This window comes from Caretta caretta, chromosome 17 (assembly GCF_965140235.1).
Source record: "Caretta caretta isolate rCarCar2 chromosome 17, rCarCar1.hap1, whole genome shotgun sequence".
In the NCBI taxonomy this organism is placed as follows: domain Eukaryota; kingdom Metazoa; phylum Chordata; order Testudines; family Cheloniidae; genus Caretta; species Caretta caretta.
The window spans coordinates 13,128,817-13,152,036 of NC_134222.1; the positions used below are offsets into that span (position 1 = coordinate 13,128,817).

The 23,220-nt window shown below is 40.6% G+C and overlaps 1 protein-coding gene across 3 annotated transcripts in view; it reads right to left on the reverse strand.

Annotated features, from left to right (window-relative positions):
• Positions 1–23,220, reverse strand: part of CRCP (CGRP receptor component) — a 44,882-nt gene continuing 21,662 nt past the window's right edge. For all 3 annotated transcript variants that reach the window (XM_048824075.2, XM_048824074.2, XM_048824076.2), the window contains 2 exons: positions 10,319–10,376; positions 1–687 (listed from right to left, as the gene is read on the reverse strand). In XM_048824075.2, the coding sequence (XP_048680032.2) occupies positions 541–687; positions 10,319–10,376 (205 nt within the window). In that variant the 3' untranslated portion in view covers positions 1–540. The remainder of the gene's footprint in view (positions 688–10,318; positions 10,377–23,220) is intronic.

A 23,220-nucleotide genomic window follows, 5' to 3' on the forward strand; every position in this document is an offset into this window, starting at 1 on the left:
TTATATGGATATTAAACAGTTTTTAAACTTTATTCTGTGTACTGATACCCTGAAATGGCTTCTTCCACACACAATTTGCACTGCATTGTAAACTGCACTCTGAAAAACAGTTGAGTAATTCAAAAACATATGAAATCAATTATAATTATAGTGTATTGCTATGATAATGAGAACACTGCCAGCTGCATATACCCTCCTCAAAAAAGAACAGCTGTTACATGGGTAATGGAAAAAAAGAATATTCAAGCATAACGTTTATTTTCACTATTTCACAAACTGCTGTATTATGAAGCCACTTACTATCTTTCTCACATCTCAAAACAGGCTGACATGAGAGCTCTCCTTTGATTTATGTTTCTTATAAACAACTGTTGCTTTTATGATTTACACAACAAAACATTAACGTACTGTACAACGATGTCACACAAGATTAAGCCCTGGGTGAAAAACCCCAGACATGGTCTTTGCAATCAGAAAGTTTAGCTGGTTCTTTACTCATTAAGCTTTTGATGATGTTGCCAACTTAGGTTCAGATGCTGTCTATTCTGGGTCACCTTCTTCTTCAGCTGCCATTGTCGCCTGTCTCTGCAGCTCTTCCTCTGGGTTCCCTGGAAGAATGCTGGAAAGTGTCTGAAGAAGTGACTCAATCTGCTCTTCTGTTAGTCTTTCTTCACTTTCCTCTACCATCTGCAAATCCAAAACAACCTACTGTCATTGTAAAATCCACACTTCCTCCCTCACCTCCAGAGGGAAGATTTACCCAGTTAGGCGGTGCTGCATTAACTGGACATTACACATTGTCTGAGCTCATTATGCAAACTTTTGCTTTTAAAAAGCTGAATCTTGATGATAAAAAATGTACTGCGGAATGATAGTTGCTCCATAGTTATGATGGGAACTAGCTCTCCACACTATAAGCCAGATTTGTAAGACCCCCATCTTCTCCAAAAAGAAACTTATTTTCTAAAGTGTCGCTTTCCATATGTCATCCCAGGGTACATTAGTATTTTTAAAGAAAATGTGTTAAAAATGAGCCAGTTTTAAAGTTATAATGTTATGAACATTTGGCAGAAGTTTCTTTTGGACATTTTTCTAAGACTTTGGGCTCAGGACCTCCCTAACGTGACTTGGCATAACATTGTCAAAAAATGTCTGAGTGACTTAGGTGCCTAAAGTTAATAGGCGTAAGCGCTTAAGTGCTTAGATCATTTTTGAAAAAGGAACTTAGGTGCTTTTGCAAATGTTGTCTTTGGTATAGAGATTCCAAATTTCTTTTTTTTCCTGTTAGCCTGTGGAGGAAAGAAATGCCTTTTAGGTTTTATTTGTTTGTTTTTAGGGGTGTTATTTTTAAATAAACATTTTGGGGGGATTTTTAAGAGTGCTCAGCACTGGTCTCTGTTCTGACTGAAATCAATGGGAGTCTTTGCCATGCTTCAAAGGGAACAGTTAGGCCAACACTGAATGCTTTGCAGAGTCCCACCTTTACGGTTTTTCTTTTTATTCATAAAAAGTTTAACTATTCATTCAACACACTGCACTAGCAGAAAACTTAGGGAGCTCTGCCATACGCTAAGGCCCGCTAAGTACTTAATTTTGAAACAGTTCGCTCTAAAGGAGTGAGCAATATATTAATTCTCCTGCATGCATTCAACAACATATTATTATTTTAGAACACAACACAGGGGGATATAGTACTGGCAACGTGGGAGGGTGTAACTTGCATGGGTTGATAGCAAGTTTGGAGACACATATGGCAGGAAGAAAATGGCTGCATCTCTTAACTATTCACTTCCAGACTGTCATACTTTTGATTTTTTTTCTGAAGTTAAAATTTCTATGGGAATTATAAATGATATCTTGGGGGCCACTCATATCTGTTGACACAATAAGCTAGATCCACAAAGGGATTTAGGCACCTAATTGCCATTTTAGGCACCTAAATCCAAAATTAAGATCCTCAAAACTTTGAAACTTTTTTCAGTTTACTTTTCCTTGCTAAAGCAACTGAAAAGGCTTGAATTCAAACAACTGACCTGTCATCCTATTACTAACAGTGCTGTAGAAAGGGAGATTGGTCTACCTGGTTGTGCACCATATTATAGTGTTACATTATCAATTAGTAAGTATTATTGTAGGGCCAGAGCCCTATTGTGTTAGGCACTGTACAAACATACAAAAAGAGACAGATCTTTTGCTCCTTAGAGAGCCAAAGCTAGTTAAGACTGAATGATTAATTTCTCAGTGCTAATGATAGTGCATTAATTGTCCAGAGTGTTGTTTCATTTGGTAAACTGTAGTGTTTAATCCTGCTGCAACTCCTCATGTGAATAGTCATGCTGACATTAATAATAATACTTGAATAAGGAAATCTTGTAGGACTGGTTGATTCCAAACAGTGACTTAAGCATGCACCCTCGTTCTTCTTTAGAAGTTCTTATATATTGGAATGGGGCCAACACACAAAGTCTTTGTGTTTGGGATGGGCTGAGCGCTTGCTATTGTGGTCCATTCTTCTGCAGAGGTGCAGTATAACCAGAGTTCAAGGATCAAAAGAATAAACTAGAAAATTAGATTTCCTCCCCAGCAAAAAAAAAAAAAAAAACCAGCAAGTGTAATGACATGAAATGTATTATGCAATTAGAAAACAGCAAAGTAACATGTTAAAGGAGAAATGCAAAAGATTAAGCATGACCGAGATACAGACAAAGAGACAAATGGAAAGGAGTCAAATAAAAACATCAAAACAAGGAAACAGAAGGAGATTCAGTGGCTCATTCTAAGTGCTCCAGACTTTAGCACACAGTCTTCTGATTTACACACAGGCTCCTGATTTACAAGACGACAAAATGCTCCCTGATTACTGTATAGTAGTCTCTCGAGGAAACACTAACCTCGCAGAAAAAATAATATAGAAGGAAAAACACAAAAGGAGGGAAAGAAACAAACATTTTAAGTACTAACATTTATATCTAAAGGTTCACAAACAAAGGAACAAATACCAAATCATTTATGGATTATAAAGCAGTCCTGCTAACCTCTATCCTGCAACGAGCTAAAGTTGTAAAAGCAACAAATACAAACTCTAAGCAGAAGGGAATGCAAAACTTTACGCTGGGAAAAATAATATTTTTTTTGGTCAATGAATTATATATAGTGTATTTATTGGCAGGACCACACAATCCAAATGGAGATAGATTACCTCAGCAAATGATGCCATGTCGACAGCATGGCATAGTCAGCCAACATTTCAATTGGACTGGACATTTTTAATGTTTACTATGTTCTCCGTGTTTATATTGTGTTTGGAGATACAGGTGGGCTTTAAAAAAGCTTCATGTGACTAGTGTAAAGCACCTGGCATTACAGTAACAGAAGGTACATGTTAAAAAACTCTCCCCAATACAACCAGACAGACACGTGTCTCTCTCAAGGCTCAGAGTAAGAACCTAATTAAAATCAAAGTGGAAGAAATGCAATAAATCATAGTGTCTATGCTACTGGTTCTAATAAATAATTCCAAAGATGCTGCTGCATTTCAGCACTCACCTTTTCGCTACCCTAAATCATTGTAAAATCTCTCTGTCGCGGATGCTGTAGCATACGAGTTGCATTTGTATTGTGACAAAGTTCCTCCTCTGCCTTGGTGGTTCCTGCGCTTATTGGCAGATTTTCTCACCTCAGAGGCTCACAGCAGCCCTCAGTTTGGCCACTTTCGTGGCTTAAATCTGCCATTCACTCAGTTAGCCTCATCACTGGCCAGCATGGGGAAAGGAAGAAGAACAATCCCCGCAGTCTCTGCTGATCCACCTAGTAGATCGGGGAAAAGGCCAGAGACCTTCCCCTCTGGTGGAACCCACAGTCCAGGTCAACTCCTCCAGTATCAAGTAGGGAGTTGGGAGGATGGGGGGAACCCAGGCCCGCCCTCTACTCCGGGATCCAGCCCAGGGCCCTGTTGATTGCAGCTCTCTAAAGTGGCTCCTGTAACAGCTGTGTGACAGCTACAACTCCCTGGGCTATTTCCCCATGGCCTCCTCCCAACACCTTCTTTATTCTCACCACGGGACCTTCCTCCTGATGTCTAATAATGCTTGTATTTCTCAGTCTTCCAGTAGTACGCCTTCTCACTCTCAGCTTCTTGCACCTCTTGCTCCCAGCTCCTCACACGCACACCACAAACTGAAGTGAGCTCCTTTTTAAACCCAGGTGCCCTGATTAGCCTGCCTTAATCGATTCTAGCAGTTTCTTGATTGGCTGCAGGTGTTGTAATCAGCCTGTCTGCCTCAATTGTTTCCAGAAAGTTCCTGATTGTTCTGGAACCTTCCCTGTTACCTTACCCAAGGAAAAGAGACCTACTTAACCTGGGGCTAATATATCTGCCTTCTTTACACTAAGAAAGTTGGCAAGGCACCGAAGTCTGCATGTGGTGTGTGTCCAGGAAGACTTCGCGGTGTTCGTGCTGTGTGCCCTAAAGTCCTTATGAGGTTGTCAAAAACAAAGAAGCATATTAGCAGAGCCCATGGCAGTTCCATGTGTGCTAAATGTGTCCGTGACAGAATCAAACGAGCTTTCCTTATTGAAGAGAAGATTGTTGTGAAAGTGTTGAAGGCACAAGCACAGAGTCAGAAATCTAAGTGAATCTCTTTGTACTGTCTGCCTAATAAATAAAAATTCAACTTTTCTTGTGAGAAAAAAAAAATCACTCTCCTATAGCCATCTGGCCCGACCCTGTCACAATATATATGAATACATGGGTCTGTTTTTTTTTCAGGAAAATGCAATTGTGGGGCTAACAAGATCAAATGTATTGCCATGCTGCAGTCAATCATGCTTCCCATTTGACACAGACAAATACTTCAATTCAATTATTACATTCCAATGTGATATGTTAATATTATGAGCAACAGTCACGATTTTTTTCTCCTGCTCAGCAGTGGTCACTATGATAGGTTCAATGCAGGAGTCCGGAGAAAAGATATTGTAAGTGAGCACTGTTCTGTAATGTGATTGAATAAAATATTTTCAGCTGAAAAACGGCTGTTTCCTTAGGCATTTGATCCACAAATATATATTGCAAATGCTGGAGAATAAACAATACAAGGAACTTTAAAATACCCTGCACTGGTGAACAATTTTTGATGTGCTAATAAGACTTAGTGCCAGTGAAGAGAACAATTTGTGGGTTGCACATTATTGTTTTTTTGTAGATAATAGTTTCAAGACTATTAAATGCAAAAATCAATAACAAAAAAGAGAAAAGGTGCATTTTGGTACTTCTCAGAGCTACCAATCACAATATTCTTTTGTTCGAATGTAGGAGACACTTTAAGCAAGGAAATACTTGCAGTTTCCTCAAATGTAGAGTAATTCCAAGATGTTCAGCACAAACATACAAATAAGACAGACCATAAGAAAAAGAAATACAGCAAAAGACTGAGTGGCTGGATTCATCTCCTTGTGATAGGAAACTAGACAAGTACGCAAAGTACATTGTTGAGAACATGAAATGTTTAAACCTTCCAGCTTTTTGCATTTTCCAGAGCAATAGGTGTTATTATTCTCTGGTCAACAATAAATGACAATCTGCCAGTTTGGTTGCCTGGAGTGGATACTATGAGGCAGTGAACTCCCAGGTGTGGAAGTCTAGTTTTAAAATATGCAAAATTAACACCTACTGCTCCAATGAGAGACAGATATGGAACAATTTGTTCTTTAAAGAGAAGCTCCTCACTCTTCTAACACATCATTGTTAAGCGTTACATAAAGTTGGAACCCATGTCATGGTTAGATCAACATTACTGTCTTTCTTTTTTCTTTCTCTGTGTGAGTCACTGAGCCATGAACAACATATGTTTGAGATTAAAGCTAGAGGTCAAGATAGCTGTATTGCATACAGTGTTTAATCCAGTGGGATAAGGATTAGAATTTCATGCTGCTTTTGTTGTTATTGTTTAAAAACTATCTCAGCAACAATCTGGAGAAGGAAACTATAAACAAAGTGGAATGATTATGCAAGAGGAGGACATAAACAAAAAAGACCTCAATTAAAACAAAAAAGATGCATCTTTCTGTGGAGAGGTCTTTTAGATTAAATATAGTTACCCTGATTTATATCTTGTGCACTATTACAGGGCAGGAATTGTACAGGAGAGGATAAAAAGACTTGAAGCCAAAAAGAAAACAAATAGTACTAAATACCGTTTTACATAAATTACTCAAAATAAATTGGGGAAATTACACATACACACACATACTTAAACACACTTTTGGGGACATGGTTTGTTTTATAACTAGTTCCAGAAGGTGTCTCTTTTTAAAATTGAATTAATTCACCTGCTTTTTGTGAAACTTATTGTTAAAAATGTTCTGTATCTATTGCTGCAGATCTGTAGCCAGGGATGAGTCAAAGCTTTTAAGAAAAAAAAGTTCACAGTGCAATCAAGATCATTTTAGAGTTCATATTTATTTACTTGTATATTTTGCCTTTCAAATCCTCTAATCCAGCTAACAGACTTGCTTTCATGGAAACTTGTGTATAGACAATCCCTGTCCTCCTAAAGTGAATGACAAAACTCCCAGTGGCTTCTGTTTTTATGAATTAAATTCCTTATAAATACATGGAGGTTCTACTTGCTTGAGGATGCTGTAACACTAACTCTTGCCATTATATCAGTAAACAGCCATTCATTACACAGATCCCAAAGGCAACCTTCACAAAAATGGCCTGTGACAGCCTAATATTTGTTACTCCGCAAAGATTGATTAGTTTAATGAAGGATCTATGTAGTTTAAGTTTTCTGCTGACTTACTTTGGCAACGCCATGTGTACATATGAGCAATCCACTCATCTTAACCTATTCTGATGTTGGAAAAACTTGCACAGATACATCAATAATTCATTCTATTGTCTAGTCTGGGGTACAGTTTGGGGATGAACTCAAGATTAGTTGCCAACTGTAACATCACATTACCTCCTAAGAGCAATTTCTAATTATATAACAGATTGCTTTGGGTTACTTAGAGAATGGTTACGTACCAAAATTGGTGAATTCGCATTTAACTTGTTTTATTGCAGCAACTCATCAGTTTTAATAGAGCAATTTTAACTTTTATATTGCTAAACCTTGAAAGAATTGAGGTACAAATGATGTACCAGTGCAGTCACTTTACTCCAACTCAAAAGTCATATTTTGCTTAACTTGCCTCATGGACCTGAAGCTGAAACTGATAGCTGGATATTGGAGCATAAACAGATACACTCCATGTTATCACAAAAAGAAAAGGAGTACTTGTGGCACCTTAGAGACTAACAAATTTATTTGAGCATAAGCTTTCGTGAGCTACAGCTCACTTCATCGGATGCATTCATGTTATGTGGCTAGACAAGAGAATTAGTGACTGAGGAAGCAGTCAAATACAAAGGATGTCTTGAAAGTGACAATAAGATGAGTAAAAAGAAAAGGAGTACTTGTGGCACCTTAGAGACTAACCAATTTATTTGAGCATGAGCTTTCGTGAGCCACAGCTCACTTCATCAGATGTGTACCGTGGAAACTGCAGCAGACTTTATATACACACAGAGAATATGAAACAATACCTCCTCCCACCCCACTGTCCTGCTGGTAATAGCTTATCTAAAGTGATCAGCAGGTGGGCCATTTCCAACACAAATCCAGGTTTTCTCACCCTCCACCCCCCCACACAAATTCACTCTCCTGCTGGTGCTAGCCCATCCAAAGTGACAACTCTTTACATAATCAAGTCGGGCTATTTCCTGCATAGATCCAGGTTCTCTCACTTCCCCCCCCACCCCCATACACACACAAACTCACTCTCCTGCTGGTCTAAACTGACCACTCTCCAAGTTTAAATCCAAGTTAAACCAGAATATCTGGGGGGGGGGGGGTAGGAAAAAACAAGAGGAAACAGGCTACCTTGCATAATGACTTAGCCACTCCCAGTCTCTATTTAAGCCTAAATTAATAGTATCCAATTTGCAAATGAATTCCAATTCAGCAGTTTCTCGCTGGAGTCTGGATTTGAAGTTTTTTTGTTTTAAGATAGCGACCTTCATGTCTGTGATTGCGTGACCAGAGAGATTGAAGTGTTCTCCGACTGGTTTATGAATGTTAGAATTCTTGACATCTGATTTGTGTCCATTTATTCTTTTACGTAGAGACTGTCCAGTTTGACCAATGTACATGGCAGAGGGGCATTGCTGGCACATGATGGCATATATCACATTGGTGGATGTGCAGGTGAACGAGCCTCTGATAGTGTGGCTGATGTTATTAGGCCCTGTGATGGTGTCCCCTGAATAGATATGTGGGCACAATTGGCAACGGGCTTTGTTGCAAGGATAAGTTCCTGGGTTAGTGGTTCTGTTGTGTGGTATGTGGTTGTTGGTGAGTATTTGCTTCAGGTTGCGGGGCTGTCTGTAGGCAAGGACTGGCCTGTCTCCCAAGACTTGTGAGAGTGTTGGGTCATCCTTTAGGATAGGTTGTAGATCCTTAATAATGCGTTGGAGGGGTTTTAGTTGGGGGCTGAAGGTGACCGCTAGTGGCGTTCTGTTATTTTCTTTGTTAGGCCTGTCCTGTAGTAGGTAACTTCTGGGAACTCTTCTGGCTCTATCAATCTGTTTCTTTACTTCTGCAGGTGGGTATTGTAGTTGTAAGAAAGCTTGACAGAGATCTTGTAGGTGTTTGTCTCTGTCTGAGGGGTTGGAGCAAATGCGGTTGTATCGCAGAGCTTGGCTGTAGACGATGGATCGTGTGGTGTGGTCAGGGTGAAAGCTGGAGGCATGCAGGTAGGAATAGCGGTTAGTAGGTTTCCGGTATAGGGTGGTGTTTATGTGGCCATTGTTTATTAGCACTGTAGTGTCCAGGAAGTGGATCTCTTGTGTGGACTGGACCAGGCTGAGGTTGGTGGTGGGATGGAAATTGTTGAAATCATGGTGGAATTCCTCAAGGGCTTCTTTTCCATGGGTCCAGATGATGAAGATGTCATCAATATAGCGCAAGTAGAGTAGGGGCTTTAGGGGACGAGAGCTGAGGAAGCGTTGTTCTAAATCAGCCATAAAAATGTTGGCATACTGTGGGGCCATGCGGGTACCCATAGCAGTGCCGCTGATCTGAAGGTATACATTGTCCCCAAATAAGATGAGTACATTTTAAGAAGAAGAGAAGATAGAATGTGAACTGTGCTGAAACCTAATGAATTGTAAGTGCAATACAGGAAGCTAACAGAAATAGAAAGAAATTCTAAAACATTTGAAGGCTCTACTTCATCTCTTCTGAAAAGCTGCCTAACAAAACGAGTGAAGCCTTCATACTCTTGTTTGCAGCTGCAGAAAGTGGCATTAACTCGTAGATAAACTTGACAATAGCAGTTCCTGGGATATCAGATCAGCTGTTTTCTCTGCTAGAAATGCTAGTTCTTGGCTATCAAGGAATATAAGAAGTAAGGATGCAGTCCTATTAGCATCCACTTCTAACCCATACACTTTTGCAACAGAATACAATCCGGCTATTACACAATCAACAGATGTTCTCCATGCAAGACAGCCTTATTAGAGGAATAGCCTTGTTACAATAATCTCCTTATTAATACAGCATTTGTGTTCTTTACACGATGCTCTGGAGAACATTTAACCTATCTATCCCTTTTTATCTGTAATATTCCTTTATCCAAACGTTATGTTCCAGCAGATTGATAATGGATGACTTCCAACTGATAGCTTCCCAGCTTATGCTCAAATAAATTGGTTAGTCTCTAAAGTGCCACAAGTACTCCTTTTCTTCTTCCCACTGTAGAGTTCTCATGCTACACGGTCACTTCAAAAGCACAGCGGCAGACATTGCTAACTATTGTTCTCTCCCAAATGTTTGCCTTCCTTGTACCTTAGAAAAATAATGAAAAGGAATATACCACAGTAGTTTTCTAAATCAAATTTCATATTCCAAAGTATTTGACTTTACAAAGCAACAGAAGAAACCCTTAGGTAAATGTATTCCTAGGACATGAGATTATACCTCCATTTAACAATTCTGATGGCTATTTTCCATCTGAAACACTGACACAAACGTGAGAGTGAAGAGTTGCCCCTGCTGTGGGTTCTGAGAGGAAGAGGGGTAAGTCTTATAGAGAGGTCTCTTAGGGGAAGCAGAGAGGAAAGAAAACAAAATCAGAAAACATGAATATAAAGATGTGTACAGAGGTCCTATCAGTTAGTGACCATGAGCAAATGATTATTCAATTGATCTGCAAGATTAAAGATGCATTAATATATGGATTTTAAGCAGTTAGGAGAACTGTAACTTACCAGCTGTATCTCAACTGCGGTCATTGGCCTGTGGTTAAGCAACTGTAGCTTTTCTGCTCTGTTGAAAAGAAATATATATATATATTTACATAGAATTCTGAACAAATGAATGGTCAGATGCAAACACTTCCCTAATAACAGAGTTATTTCCAGAGGTCATTTTCACTAGAGTTGATGCATGGTCTCTGACCTTGATTGTCACGATAATTCTGTAGATGTCTTTTCTTTGGCTATCTACCTAAACTGGTATTTAGTAGACCAACGTGGCAAAGCAGCTTCCATTACAATCCCTTGTTTCCACACATGCATAACTTACTGAAGCATTAATCTTTCGAGTTGGAATTTTCAATGCTTTGTCTCTGCCTCAAATTATTTATTAATAATACTTTGGACTACTCCTATAGCACCTTCCACCTGAGGATTTTAAAACACTTTACAAAAATCAGTGAAATTAAGCCTCAACATCCATGAGAGGTAGGAAAGCACCACCCAGACGCTGGACTTTATGATGAGTGGTTACTGAAAACCAATTTAATCAGATACAGGATCCTTCCAATCCCAAGGCATCAGCCACTTAGCGAGGTCAATATATAACTCAGATCTTACCCAATAATCATGCCGATGCCAATCCTTTAGTAGCTAAAAACTAAAGGTTTAATAATCTAAAAGAAGAGTTTCAGAGTAACAGCCGTGTTAGTCTGTATTCGCAAAAAGAAAAGGAGTACTTGTGGCACCTTAGAGACTAACCAATTTATTTGGTTATTTAGCTACAGCTCACTTCATCAGATGCATACCGTGGAAACTGCAGCAGACTTTATATATACACAGAGAATATGAAACAATACCTCCTCCCACCCCACTGTCCTGCTGGTAATAGCTTATCTAAAGTGATCATCAGGTGGGCCATTTCCAGCACAAATCCAGGTTCTCTCACCCTCCACCCCCCCACACAAATTCACTCTCCTGCTGGTGCTAGCCCATCCAAAGTGACAACTCTTTACATAATCAAGTCGGGCTATTTCCTGCATAAATCCAGGTTTTCTCACATCCCCCCCACCCCCATACACACACAAACTCACTCTCCTGCTGGTAATAGCTCATCTAAACTGACCACTCTCCAAGTTTAAATCCAAGTTAAACCAGAACATTGGGGGGGGGGGGGGGGGGTAGGAAAAAACAAGAGGAAACAGGCTACCTTGCATAATGACTTAGCCACTCCCAGTCTCTATTTAAGCCTAAATTAATAGTATCCAATTTGCAAATGAATTCCAATTCAGCAGTTTCTCGCTGGAGTCTGGATTTGAAGTTTTTTTGTTTTAAGATAGCGACCTTCATGTCTGTGATTGCGTGACCAGAGAGATTGAAGTGTTCTCCGACTGGTTTATGAATGTTAGAATTCTTGACATCTGATTTGTGTCCATTTATTCTTTTACGTAGAGACTGTCCAGTTTGACCAATGTACATGGCAGAGGGGCATTGCTGGCACATGATGGCATATATCACATTGGTGGATGTGCAGGTGAACGAGCCTCTGATAGTGTGGCTGATGTTATTAGGCCCTGAATATTCAGGGGACACCATCACAGGGCCTAATAACATCAGTCACACTATCAGAGGCTCGTTCACCTGCACATCCACCAATGTGATATATGCCATCATGTGCCAGCAATGCCCCTCTGCCATGTACATTGGTCAAACTGGACAGTCTCTACGTAAAAGAATAAATGGACACAAATCAGATGTCAAGAATTATAACATTCATAAACCAGTCGGAGAACACTTCAATCTCTCTGGTCACGCAATCACAGACATGAAGGTCGCTATCTTAAAACAAAAAAACTTCAAATCCAGACTCCAGCGAGAAACTGCTGAATTGGAATTCATTTGCAAATTGGATACTATTAATTTAGGCTTAAATAGAGACTGGGAGTGGCTAAGTCATTATGCAAGGTAGCCTGTTTCCTCTTGTTTTTTCCTACCCCCCCCCCCCCAGATGTTCTGGTTTAACTTGGATTTAAACTTGGAGAGTGGTCAGTTTAGATGAGCTATTACCAGCAGGAGAGTGAGTTTGTGTGTGTATGGGGGTGGGGGGGATGTGAGAAAACCTGGATTTATGCAGGAAATAGCCCGACTTGATTATGTAAAGAGTTGTCACTTTGGATGGGCTAGCACCAGCAGGAGAGTGAATTTGTGTGGGGGGGTGGAGGGTGAGAGAACCTGGATTTGTGCTGGAAATGGCCCACCTGATGATCACTTTAGATAAGCTATTACCAGCAGGACAGTGGGGTGGGAGGAGGTATTGTTTCATATTCTCTGTGTATATATAAAGTCTGCTGCAGTTTCCACGGTATGCATCTGATGAAGTGAGCTGTAGCTCACGAAAGCTCATGCTCAAATAAATTGGTTAGTCTCTAAGGTGCCACAAGTACTCCTTTTCTTTTTTAAAAGAAGAGTGTTATTGAATGGTTAACAGATCATATACATACAAGTACTTTCAGTGTTCATAGATCAGGATCATAGCAGTGATGGAATGAACTGCTAGCTTGCAAAAGTCTCTCTAGAATCACCCAAGTAGATTGGGGATCATCAGTCCTTGTTTAGAGCTTCTTTGTTAAAAAATCCAGTCCAGAGAAATGAAATAGGAAATGAAGACAAAAAGGAGATGTCTCAGGTGTCTTTTTATATCCTCTGCCATGTGCTTGGAATTTTACTGTATGTCCCAATCAAAGCCCACAGCCCCTGTTTGTGGAAAGTGACTGGCCAAAGATGGAGTCCAGGATCACATGTCCTTACATAGTTGGCTGGATCACAGGGGTGGGCCATTGGCCACTCAGTGTCTGAGGCATCCTCAGGGAGAGCTATCTGGGCAAGATAAGTTTCTTCTATGGCCCATCGTTAGAGTGAAGTGTCCTTAATTGGCCATCAACACATAACTGTCTAGCCTTGATGTAAATGCCTCTATTGAAGTCAATGGAAAACTCCCACTGACTTCAATAGAGAGTGCACCCATAAAGCCTTACTATACCTTGGATTCACTCTCCATAATAATTCTACTCATTAATCTACAAATTAAAAAAAAATACACATTTTTCCTCCTTTAAGAGCTTTATTACTGAAGTGGAAAGAATGGAAGAAAACATATTTCAGTATTTATTTTACATCCTAGTGAAATACATATCTTCCCAACAGCTAAGCCCAAAGGTGCTGTCATATGCCAGAATGTGTTTCTCACTGCTCTCAAAAGCTATATTTTATCACTCTGGTCCTATTGACCAGGTCACGATATCAAAGTAGCAGTGATCTCAGCCCGCCTTAATGGCTTAGGGGAGAACCACACAGCTATATCACACTGCTAGAGATAGAACTGGTACGACTGGTGAGGGAATCTGCAGCAGTAATAAAGACATCTTATAATAAAAGGTCAGTAGTTGTAATTTAGTAAGTTTAGATACAATGAAAATGGGAGTTAAGATAAAATTTTAACCCTCACCCCCCTTTTGAATAAAAGTAATTGTTCAAGAACTATTTTAAAATTAGAGGAATCTCATTTCTTTATTGCAATCTGTATTTGCCCAATATTTCATTATTGTTCTTCTTATTATTAATTAGTAAACTAGAATAAAAAAGAATCAGTTAATATTTATGGTTTTACTAGTTTGCCATCTAGGAGCAACCTCCCATTTTAAAAGGACTAAAGCTTCTTTCCAAGTTATTTAATAGAATTCCAAAGAGTATTTAAATGTATATTTATAGCAACTCCAAATAGCTTCTCATCAGTTTCTCAGAACTGTAGGAGGTTTCAAGAAAGAGGAAACCTCACATTCTTCAAGAGGAAAGAAATGCCAAACTCACAGAACTGTGCTCAGATGTCTGGGCCTTTGCAACCAGCTGGTCATTGTCTGCATGCCTATGCCCTCCAGATACCAGGGAAATAAAATATTAAACGGTTGACTGATAAGTACCAGTCTTATCATTAACCCTCCCTCGTTCACCCACCTCCTTCCAGGTGACAATCAGCTGGTAGAAGTCCTGCTGGGGGCTGTGCCCGGGTCTCGAACAGGTTTTCCTGAAGCAGAGATGTCATTTTTGGGACGCTGGCAGGAGGTAATTATGGCAGCCAGGAAGGGGCAGGCATCACAAGAGGCCACAGGGAGGCCAGCACCCTCTTAAAAGGGCTGGGTCGATATTAACGCATTAGCCCAGCGGGGTCTTCGGTCCAGCAACAAGGAGGGTCCTGCACACCCCTTAGTTGGTAAAAACAGTCCCTCCAGCCCCGCTGACCTGAGGGGAAATATTTGCACGGACCCAGGGGTGACGACCCCGGCGGAAGGATACCGCTCGCTAGGCGAAGGAACGCTTGGCAGTGCAGGGAAGCAGGACAAACAAACCGCTAGGCCAGAGGCTTCGTGGGGGGTGGCCAGCCAGGCAAAGGGAAAGCGTTTCGACCGTGGGGGGCGGGCAGAGGCTGCGGGTCCCGTTGGGGGGTAAAGTAGCCCCTCGCCTCTGCCTGTGCCACTGGTGCTGTGGCTTCAGCTGATATTTGAAGGGAAGGGAAGCTGCTGCTGGGGTGGCACAGAGCATCTGCAGAGGCCACACTGGGACAAACTAGATACCTGGGGCCTCTTTCCCTGGGTACTGATGATGCGAGGGGGGTGCTGGGATCACTCAACTGCCCCAGGCTCTCCTGGCTAGACTTGTTGTGTCACCCCCGGTATGAGTGCAGCTGCCCTTCCCAGTCTGTCCGGGGCAACGAGGGAGGGGAGACGCACCATCCTAGGCATCGTGAGGTCCAAACTGGTTAACCAGTTAACCGATTAAATTTTAATAATTTAAACAGGTACTTTTTAAAATTATATTTACATCCCTTCCAGATACCATTTCAGTTTTAAATGGTCCTCAGACATAGTACCAGATTTCAAAGGCTGACAAACACCTTATAATATTTAAGACACTTAAATGCCTTATCACTTATGTATGCACCCTAGTAACCATTCAACAGCCAAGGCATTTACATGAGAAAACAGTGACAAGCGATGTGCTGCTCTGGTTTGTGTGCGTGCAAAAAGAGTGAACTTAATACTCATGAAAGGAGCCTGAATGACAGCCCTGGAGACTGAAGCCCTCTGTTTATCCAAAGAACATACACAGCATAAGCAGCCGTAGTACAAATTTTTCCAGGCTGCTCCACCAATATGTCTCTACTTTGACCTGAAGGAAAAATCCCACATTCCCAAAGACAAGATGACCTGACAGGTCTTTACCATCTCTGATGTCCATGATTCTATGAACAGAGTATTCCTATGAGAGACAACATGGTTCATTCAAATCTGAACCATGCTGCTGAGGCTGAAACAACAGTGTTAATTAGGTTTGGTGATTTTTGTGATGTGGATGCATACCCATTAAGAACTCAGACTACCTCCTTATTTCACAGGAGCCTCCAAAGAAATGTCATATTCATTTCAAATCTGGCCAAAAACAATGTCCTAAAGGAGAAAGACTATCTTATCTTACCTAATTCCTTAAGCCGTTCAGTTACCATTTTTATAAAAAGCACTGGAAACTGTTCTAAAATACGTTTCAACTTTAATACATTCACAATACAGTTTTTAATAATAATACACTTGTGAAATACTTTATATTTAACCATACAAAAAACTCTACATTTGCTTAATATTTGAATAATGTGCTGAACACTATTTACTAGAACCAGTCAAAATTTTTCAAATTTTGATGAAATTTAAAAAAAAAAAAATCAGGACAATCTTTGATTGAAACCATTTCTACTCCACTTTTTGACCATCCCTTTCATTTTAATTTGCTCTCATATTTACAAAGAACAGAATTTATTTCCCCCGCTACCCCCACAAAACAGACACATTTGCCATTCCTTAAGCAAGAATCTGGAATAAAAGATGTCTGACATCCGGATCAACTTCTGTAAATGTACAAAATTATTTTTTTTTAAGGAACAAGACGCTTGCTTCCATTCTATAATCATCAGTGTCCTTTGAATTTAGCACTTGCCATGACAGCATGGACATGTATGCATCCCCTTAAGTACAACTACCAAGATTTGTTCTTCAGAGGAAAGGTAAAGTGTTTTTAGAAATGCCTGTTATTGTTTCACTACTTATAGAGTGGTGGTGCATATCTCATAACGTTTTACAAAACAGGTAAAGATCATAATCCCAATTTTACAGACAGGAAAATTGAGGCACTCAATGATTAATTGGCAAGAGTTCTTTTGTATGCTTTTTGTTTGAATATTTTAAGAACAAAGATACCATCTTCCTTGAAATAGGGATCAGCTAGTGTCCCTAGCCTGTCCAAAAGGCCTGTCCTTCCACGGCAGTCTCTACACGGGGTGAAGAAGAGAAATCTCTTTGCTCCACGTCCTCCCATGCAGGGTTTGCCACAATCTAACCCAATGTATCTAACCCAGTTTATCCACTGCAGCAACTACATACTCTCTCTTCTGTCAGAGTAATTGTTCAGGGTTTTTTCCTCCCATCAATAATCCTTTTTGCAGCACAGCATTTAGCCTCTTTAATTCTGAAGTCAGACTGATTGCGCAAGAAGAAAATGATGGTTTACAAAAGACATGCAGGAGTCAGTATTAGACTCATTCCCTGTACCCATAACTTTGCTTTGTTTTTGGAAAGTCAAGGATAAGAGTCCAATATGCTAGCCTCTGGGAACTCTGCTTATACCTCCACTGTTTTTCCATATTAGCCATTTATGAAGATTTCTCTACCAATAATCCCAAACTTGTTTACAACAATACAGTGTCTGTTAAGAATGTAGCTGGATTTAGAACTGAGCTGAGGTCACATTGCTGGCTGCTTTCTGTCTAAAAGATAAAGTATTTATTTCTGTTGGAGTTCATTACTATTGTGTGCAGCTGAAGACACAGACATGTAAGAATGAATGCTGATTAAAGATACTAGCATAAAATGTTCTAATGCTACAATTAAATAGGAAAAACAATCACAGAAGGAAAAAACCTACACTCCGAAAATAATACTATAAAAAAAGCAAAACAAAAAACAAACAACCCTACCCAATCTAAAAAAGAAGTCCTGGCTCGCTTGGGGAAAAGATGGTGATCAGTGTCTTCACTGATTGGTATTGGATTAGGCCATGGCTCACCTGAGTAATCATATAAGATGAATTTTTCCAGAGCTGGGAAGCAGTATGGATGATCCAGTGGTTTGAGCACAGGCCTGAGAGATGGGCGATACCATGTTCTAATCCTGGCTTTCAATTTGGTTTGATGTGTGGCTTTGGCAAGCCACAACTTCTCTGTGCCTTGGTTTCCAGAGCTGTAAAATGGGGATAACATTTGCCTCCCTCACAGAAGAGTTGTAGAGATTCATATTGGTAAAGCATTTTGAGAAAGAAAAGCTCTATGTACCAGTTAAAATTATTTTTTTATATTAAATGACAATAGTCTAACCGCAAGTTCCTCACACTACACTCTCGGGCTATGTTTAGACCTGAGCCTTTTTAGCTGTTTCCCCCTCCCCCCATTGCTGCAAGATGCATGTTATTCAGTCCATCCAGGTGACCCAATCACCTTTATCAAGAAAAAAATCCTTGACTAAATAAAGGGAAAAAACTGTTTATTCGTAAACAATGGCTCTTGTTCTTGTTTTTCAGGCTGGAAGGAGCAAATGTCCTTGGATTTTGACCCTCTCTGCGTTCGACTTCAAAATGAGTTTGAAAAATGTGTTTAAACAAATGTCTAGTAGAACCAATCCTAACAAAATGCTGGCTAGCCATAGGGTCTTAGATTAGAATATTTAAATATATGTATTAGTTGTAACATGGTCTGGCCGCGTGCATATTTGTCAATCCAGTTGTGTTAGGAGCTGGTTTAGAATGATGAACCCATGTTTCAACATGGTCTCTTAACTCAGTTTAAGCCCCAGTTTGGATGAGATGGCTGCCTTGAGGTGGGAGAGCTAGTTGCCAAGGTTGCATTTAAAAGCATCTTTTAGCTTCTGAACAAGTTTTATTCTAGAAAGTAAAGTTATAATAAAAGGGGCAAGGAACTTAATACAGAAAAAACAACAGCTGGGATCAGGTGAGTAAGTAAGATGTCAAGGTTTCCATTGTAAACATATAATTCTGAAAAATACACATAAATAAAAATACACATAAATAAAATAAAAATCTAATTTATAGCATCTAGCCAAAAAGAAGTCACTAAAAGTTGTACCCTGCACCGAACAGAATGGCACGAGGATATATTTTATGAAAACTAAACAAAATGGTGGATCAAAATATTACCAGAAAGCAGAAGCTGTTTTGGAAAGCGATTTTTGCTCAGCAAGTAAAAACTCTATTAATGGGGAGATTGGGTTTTGACAAACCATCTTTAGCATGTCGGTTTTCCAACTAACATTGATATCTGTAACATTTAGAATTATTTATTCCCCCAAACAATGCAGAGCAATAGTTCCATCTCCTTGAACCTGTCAGGAAATAAGGATGTTTTAAAAATACAGCTGTTTGAAGAAAATTCTGTGAAAAACAAAAATCCCTCATCAGTTCTTCCCAGAGGTACATAATTCATTATGGAAAAGAAAAACCTAGAATGGTTTTTCTCACTTTTTACCAAATAATTATTCACTAAGGAGAACATAATCATAATAGTTTTTGTTTGTTTTTTCCCCAATTATGCCTTGAATATTGGTCACATACCAAAGCTATGTCATCCCGAATATTAAAGATTTTATAAATTTCAGTCTTATTTATCTAGATTCTTCTAGAACAATTTTAAAAGACACAGATCTCCAGTTAATCTAGATTCTTCTAGAACAATTTTAAAAGACACAGATCTCCAGTTAACAGTACCGTGTTATTGGCAGAATAGGCAACAACAACAACAACTATAGACAAATGTACATCATAACTAGAACCATCTAATGTGATCAGTAAGCAGAAATACTCATCATTCCTTGAGACAAGGAATATCGGTTCCAAGAGTGTAAAGCAATGTCATCTCTCAAAGGGTGTTTTGACTTAAATGTCATCAACAGAAAACATAATAACCTGTAATGTAGTTTTTTAGAAGGCTTATCAGCAATGCAATATAATCTCAATGAGAAATGCTTCAACAAAAGATGAAATCATACAGACTGTACTCAGTTTCCAAAATTTATGTGCAGAAAAATGAGGGGATAATTTACAAGAGGAAAAAGTAGCAAGTCATTAAAAACTTTTTATCTGGGCAATTTCATTGAGCTTTTGATCATAGTGCTTCCTTGCAGAAAAATGACTAAGTGCATCAAAAAAGCATTAGCAGCAGGGTACAAAAATCAAAAAGCAACATGAACAGTTTGCATGTCTTTTTTCATCCTAAGATGCCTGAACAGGTCCTACCAGGTTATAAACTGCAAATACTAATTTATACTGAAAAAAATTAGAAACCTCAGGCGTGAGTGTTAATGTCTTTCAATCACTGGATATTTAAGATTGCAAACAATGCATTTGAAAAAAATATACAGGGCTTCAACCGGAGACACAAAGGAAAATATCAGAAGTTACAGAGGTAGCTATTTGATTACCAGTAATTAGTCATCTATTTACTGATTGACCTAAATACTGTTCTGACCATCAGAACTGTAGGTTATCTTCTGTTGGTGAAGCATTTCGGATGATACTGGTTGGGTTGATCATAAAACTAGGCTGTGTGTGTGTTGATATTAGTATGAATATTTGTTCCCATGGTTATTTTTCATTCAGCAACCTACAGCGAGAACATGTTCTCTGATAACTCTTTGTTTAGGAAATATCCAGAGGCAGGGATTTGTTTAACAAATAATCAGCATGCACAGAAGTGTAATAAATATAGCTGCATCTTATGGCATGGGAGGTCCACGTTAGCAGTTCCCTCTCCTGTTTGCACAGATGTACTCTAAGGGTATGTCTACACTACAGCAGCTTCTGTAGAAAAGCTACAGCCTGCAGCTGTGCTGCTGTAGTACAAACACTCCCTACATTGACAGAAGGGGGTTTTCCATTGACGTAGGTAATCCACCTCTCTGAGAGGAGGTAACTAGGTCTCTGTATACACCGGAAGTTAGGTTGACCTAACTATAGTGCTCAGGAGGCAAAATTTTTCACAGTGTGAGTGACAAAGATAGGTGGACCTAAGAGTTAGGTGTAGACCAGCCTAAGTGTGAGCTGTGAGAACACCACAGGGGCTGTAAATATGAAAGCTCCTCTTTCCTCTGTATAAACAGCAAGCCCCTGACCTCCCTTTCCCCAAACTGAGTGGTACAAACAGAGGAGAACTCTCCTTTTCTCTTGCATGCTGCTGCAAGACTGGGGAACTATTAGCACTTCCTTCTCCACTTGCACATTGCTTCCAAGATTTAAATTTCCATCAAGGGATAAAAAGCAGGATTGGACTTTTAAAAAAGCAGTTCAAAGATCTAAAATTTTAACAGTGTGGCTTCTTTCTGTATCTATGATGTCACTCCTGCAGCAGGCAAGGGAAGATGGAAAAAAATGCATGTATGTCGTGGCGGAACAAGAACCCACAGCCCCATGACACTAGCAATAGGTAGGCTACCCCCTATTCACTATATAAGCAGGGAACGAACAGCCACTGTGTTGTTTTAGAGCAAAGAGCTCAGAAACTGATCTGCTCCCATCTAAGACAATGTCAAAAAACTCTCACAGATGTCATTCACATAGGATCATGCCCTACAAGTGTACGTAGGGTTCCTTGCTAGCATATATATATATATATATATATATATACACACACACACACACACAGAACTTGATTATTGTAAACTCGATCAAAAATAATCTTCACAAGAGGCCAGTGTTGCCAGTCTCAGTCTGAGCCCACAATTAATGCTGCCTTTGCACAAACATGAATACACAGCAAAGAATTTAGGGTCTGAGTTGAACTCATGATTAGTTATATCAGACAAGAACTTTGAGCCAGGAACTTTGGAACTCAGGTCAACCCATCTTTAACTTCCTATAGCATACCTAATTTAGGCAGCACATGCCCTAACTAAGATATCTAATTAACAGCACACTGTTGCAATGCCTCTGCAGATTTAAGTCCTATTGTGGATGCTACAATAACAACAAATACAAAGTAAGTAAGTATTATGGTGAAAATTAAAGTGGGAGCACCAACTTTGATCAATAGCAAACCAAATGAATTTTGCACATTTACACTTTTAACCAACTCCTTGTAATCAAACGTTAACTTTAATACAGATATTTTAAGTAGTGAGAATAAAACAATTACTCACTTTCTCGTAACTATTGTTCTTCGAGATGTGTTGTTCATGTCCATTCCAAGCAGGTGTGTGCATGCCGCGTGCACGCCAGGCGGAAGATTTTCCCCCTAGCAGCATCTGTAGGATTGGCCTGGGTGCCCCCTGGAGTGAGGACAAGGGCCCAGTTCACTGCCTTCAGCCCCACCAGGGTGCCTTGGCTATACAAAGTTGCAGGCTTCCTGTCGAGTAGACCTTCCGGCCAAACAGGTCCAGTTTCTTGGCATCCCTGTTTTTAGATGGGGTGGATCCTTGCCACAAGTTTTTAGATGTTTCGGTTATCCACTTGATAAATGGCAATGCAACCCTGGATGGGCCGGAGGGAGCCAGGATGTCTATGACAGGGTCTAAATCCTCTTCCACCTCCTCTGCCTGAATCCCCAGGCTTTGGGCGGCCCGCCTCAAAAGCTGTTGAAGAACCCAGTTGTCCTCCAAAGCTAGGGCCGTCGAAGTCCCTGCGACTGCTTCATCGGGTGAGGAAGAGGGCCCAGTTCATTGCCTTTGGTCCCCCCGGGGTCCCTTGGCACGCGGTACTCGGGCTGTGGAGCTGGTACCGATGAAGAACTCTGCGCCACAGCCGGTGCCGGGGCAGATGAATCCGGTGGGACTGAGACCATCGGCATCAGTAGGGACGGAGCTGAGGCTTCCTGGAGAGCCGGTGCCGGAGCTGGCTGAGGTATCAGTGGCGAAACCATGGGAGTTGGTGGGGCCACTCCGCCCGAGGGAAATGCCATCATCGGCAGTGCCGGTGCTGACTGTGGCACGAACGACGCCAAGGACACCAACACCGTTCTGGAGTGCGGACCAGGGTGTCCAGAAGGGCCATTGAGCAGGTGGTTGCCACTGTTGCTGCCATGGTGCCGTGTATGGTTGGTGACTGTGCTGGGACCTGGACCTTCTGCTCCGCAATCTGATAGATCGAGCTGAGTCCACCTCCGACTGAGAGGTCTCCAAATAAGAAGACCATAGAGGAGCAGTCCCCTGGGTGGCCAACGAACGACGACTCAATTCTGGGGAGCGGTGCACTTCCGACAGGCCATCATGGTTGGCTTACCCCTGGAGTGGAACAGGGGGCTTACGGTCGCCGGAGATTTGTCTCTCCTTTGGGGGGGGAGGAGAGAGGGGACGGCACCTTGAGGTGCATCAGGTCTGTTGCCGCCTTGAATGGTGGTTATATGTCCACCATATGGTCCGGGGACCAGGGCAGGAGTCGACGAAACCCTGGGTGCACGCCGCGTGCACGCCAGCCGGAAGATTTTTCCCCTAGCACGCAGACACCTGCTTGGAATGGACATGAACAATCACTCGAAGAAGAACCCTAGGTTGTCCTTTTCAAGTTCTCCACATTCTCATGGGAAAAAAAGTCTAATACAACTGTTGTACAGCAGGTCTGAGCTCTGATAGTCTCCTCTTGCAACACAGGTGGAGATCTACACAAGTGGGCAGAGTAGCCTAACAGCACCAAGGTCCACCACTCAGAGCTAAAAATCAGAATTTCCTCCCGCTGCATGGAGGCAGATTTATACTTAAGGAACATGATTTTTCTAGCTGCTAGAAGAAAAATCATATTGTGGCATATGCTACCACTAC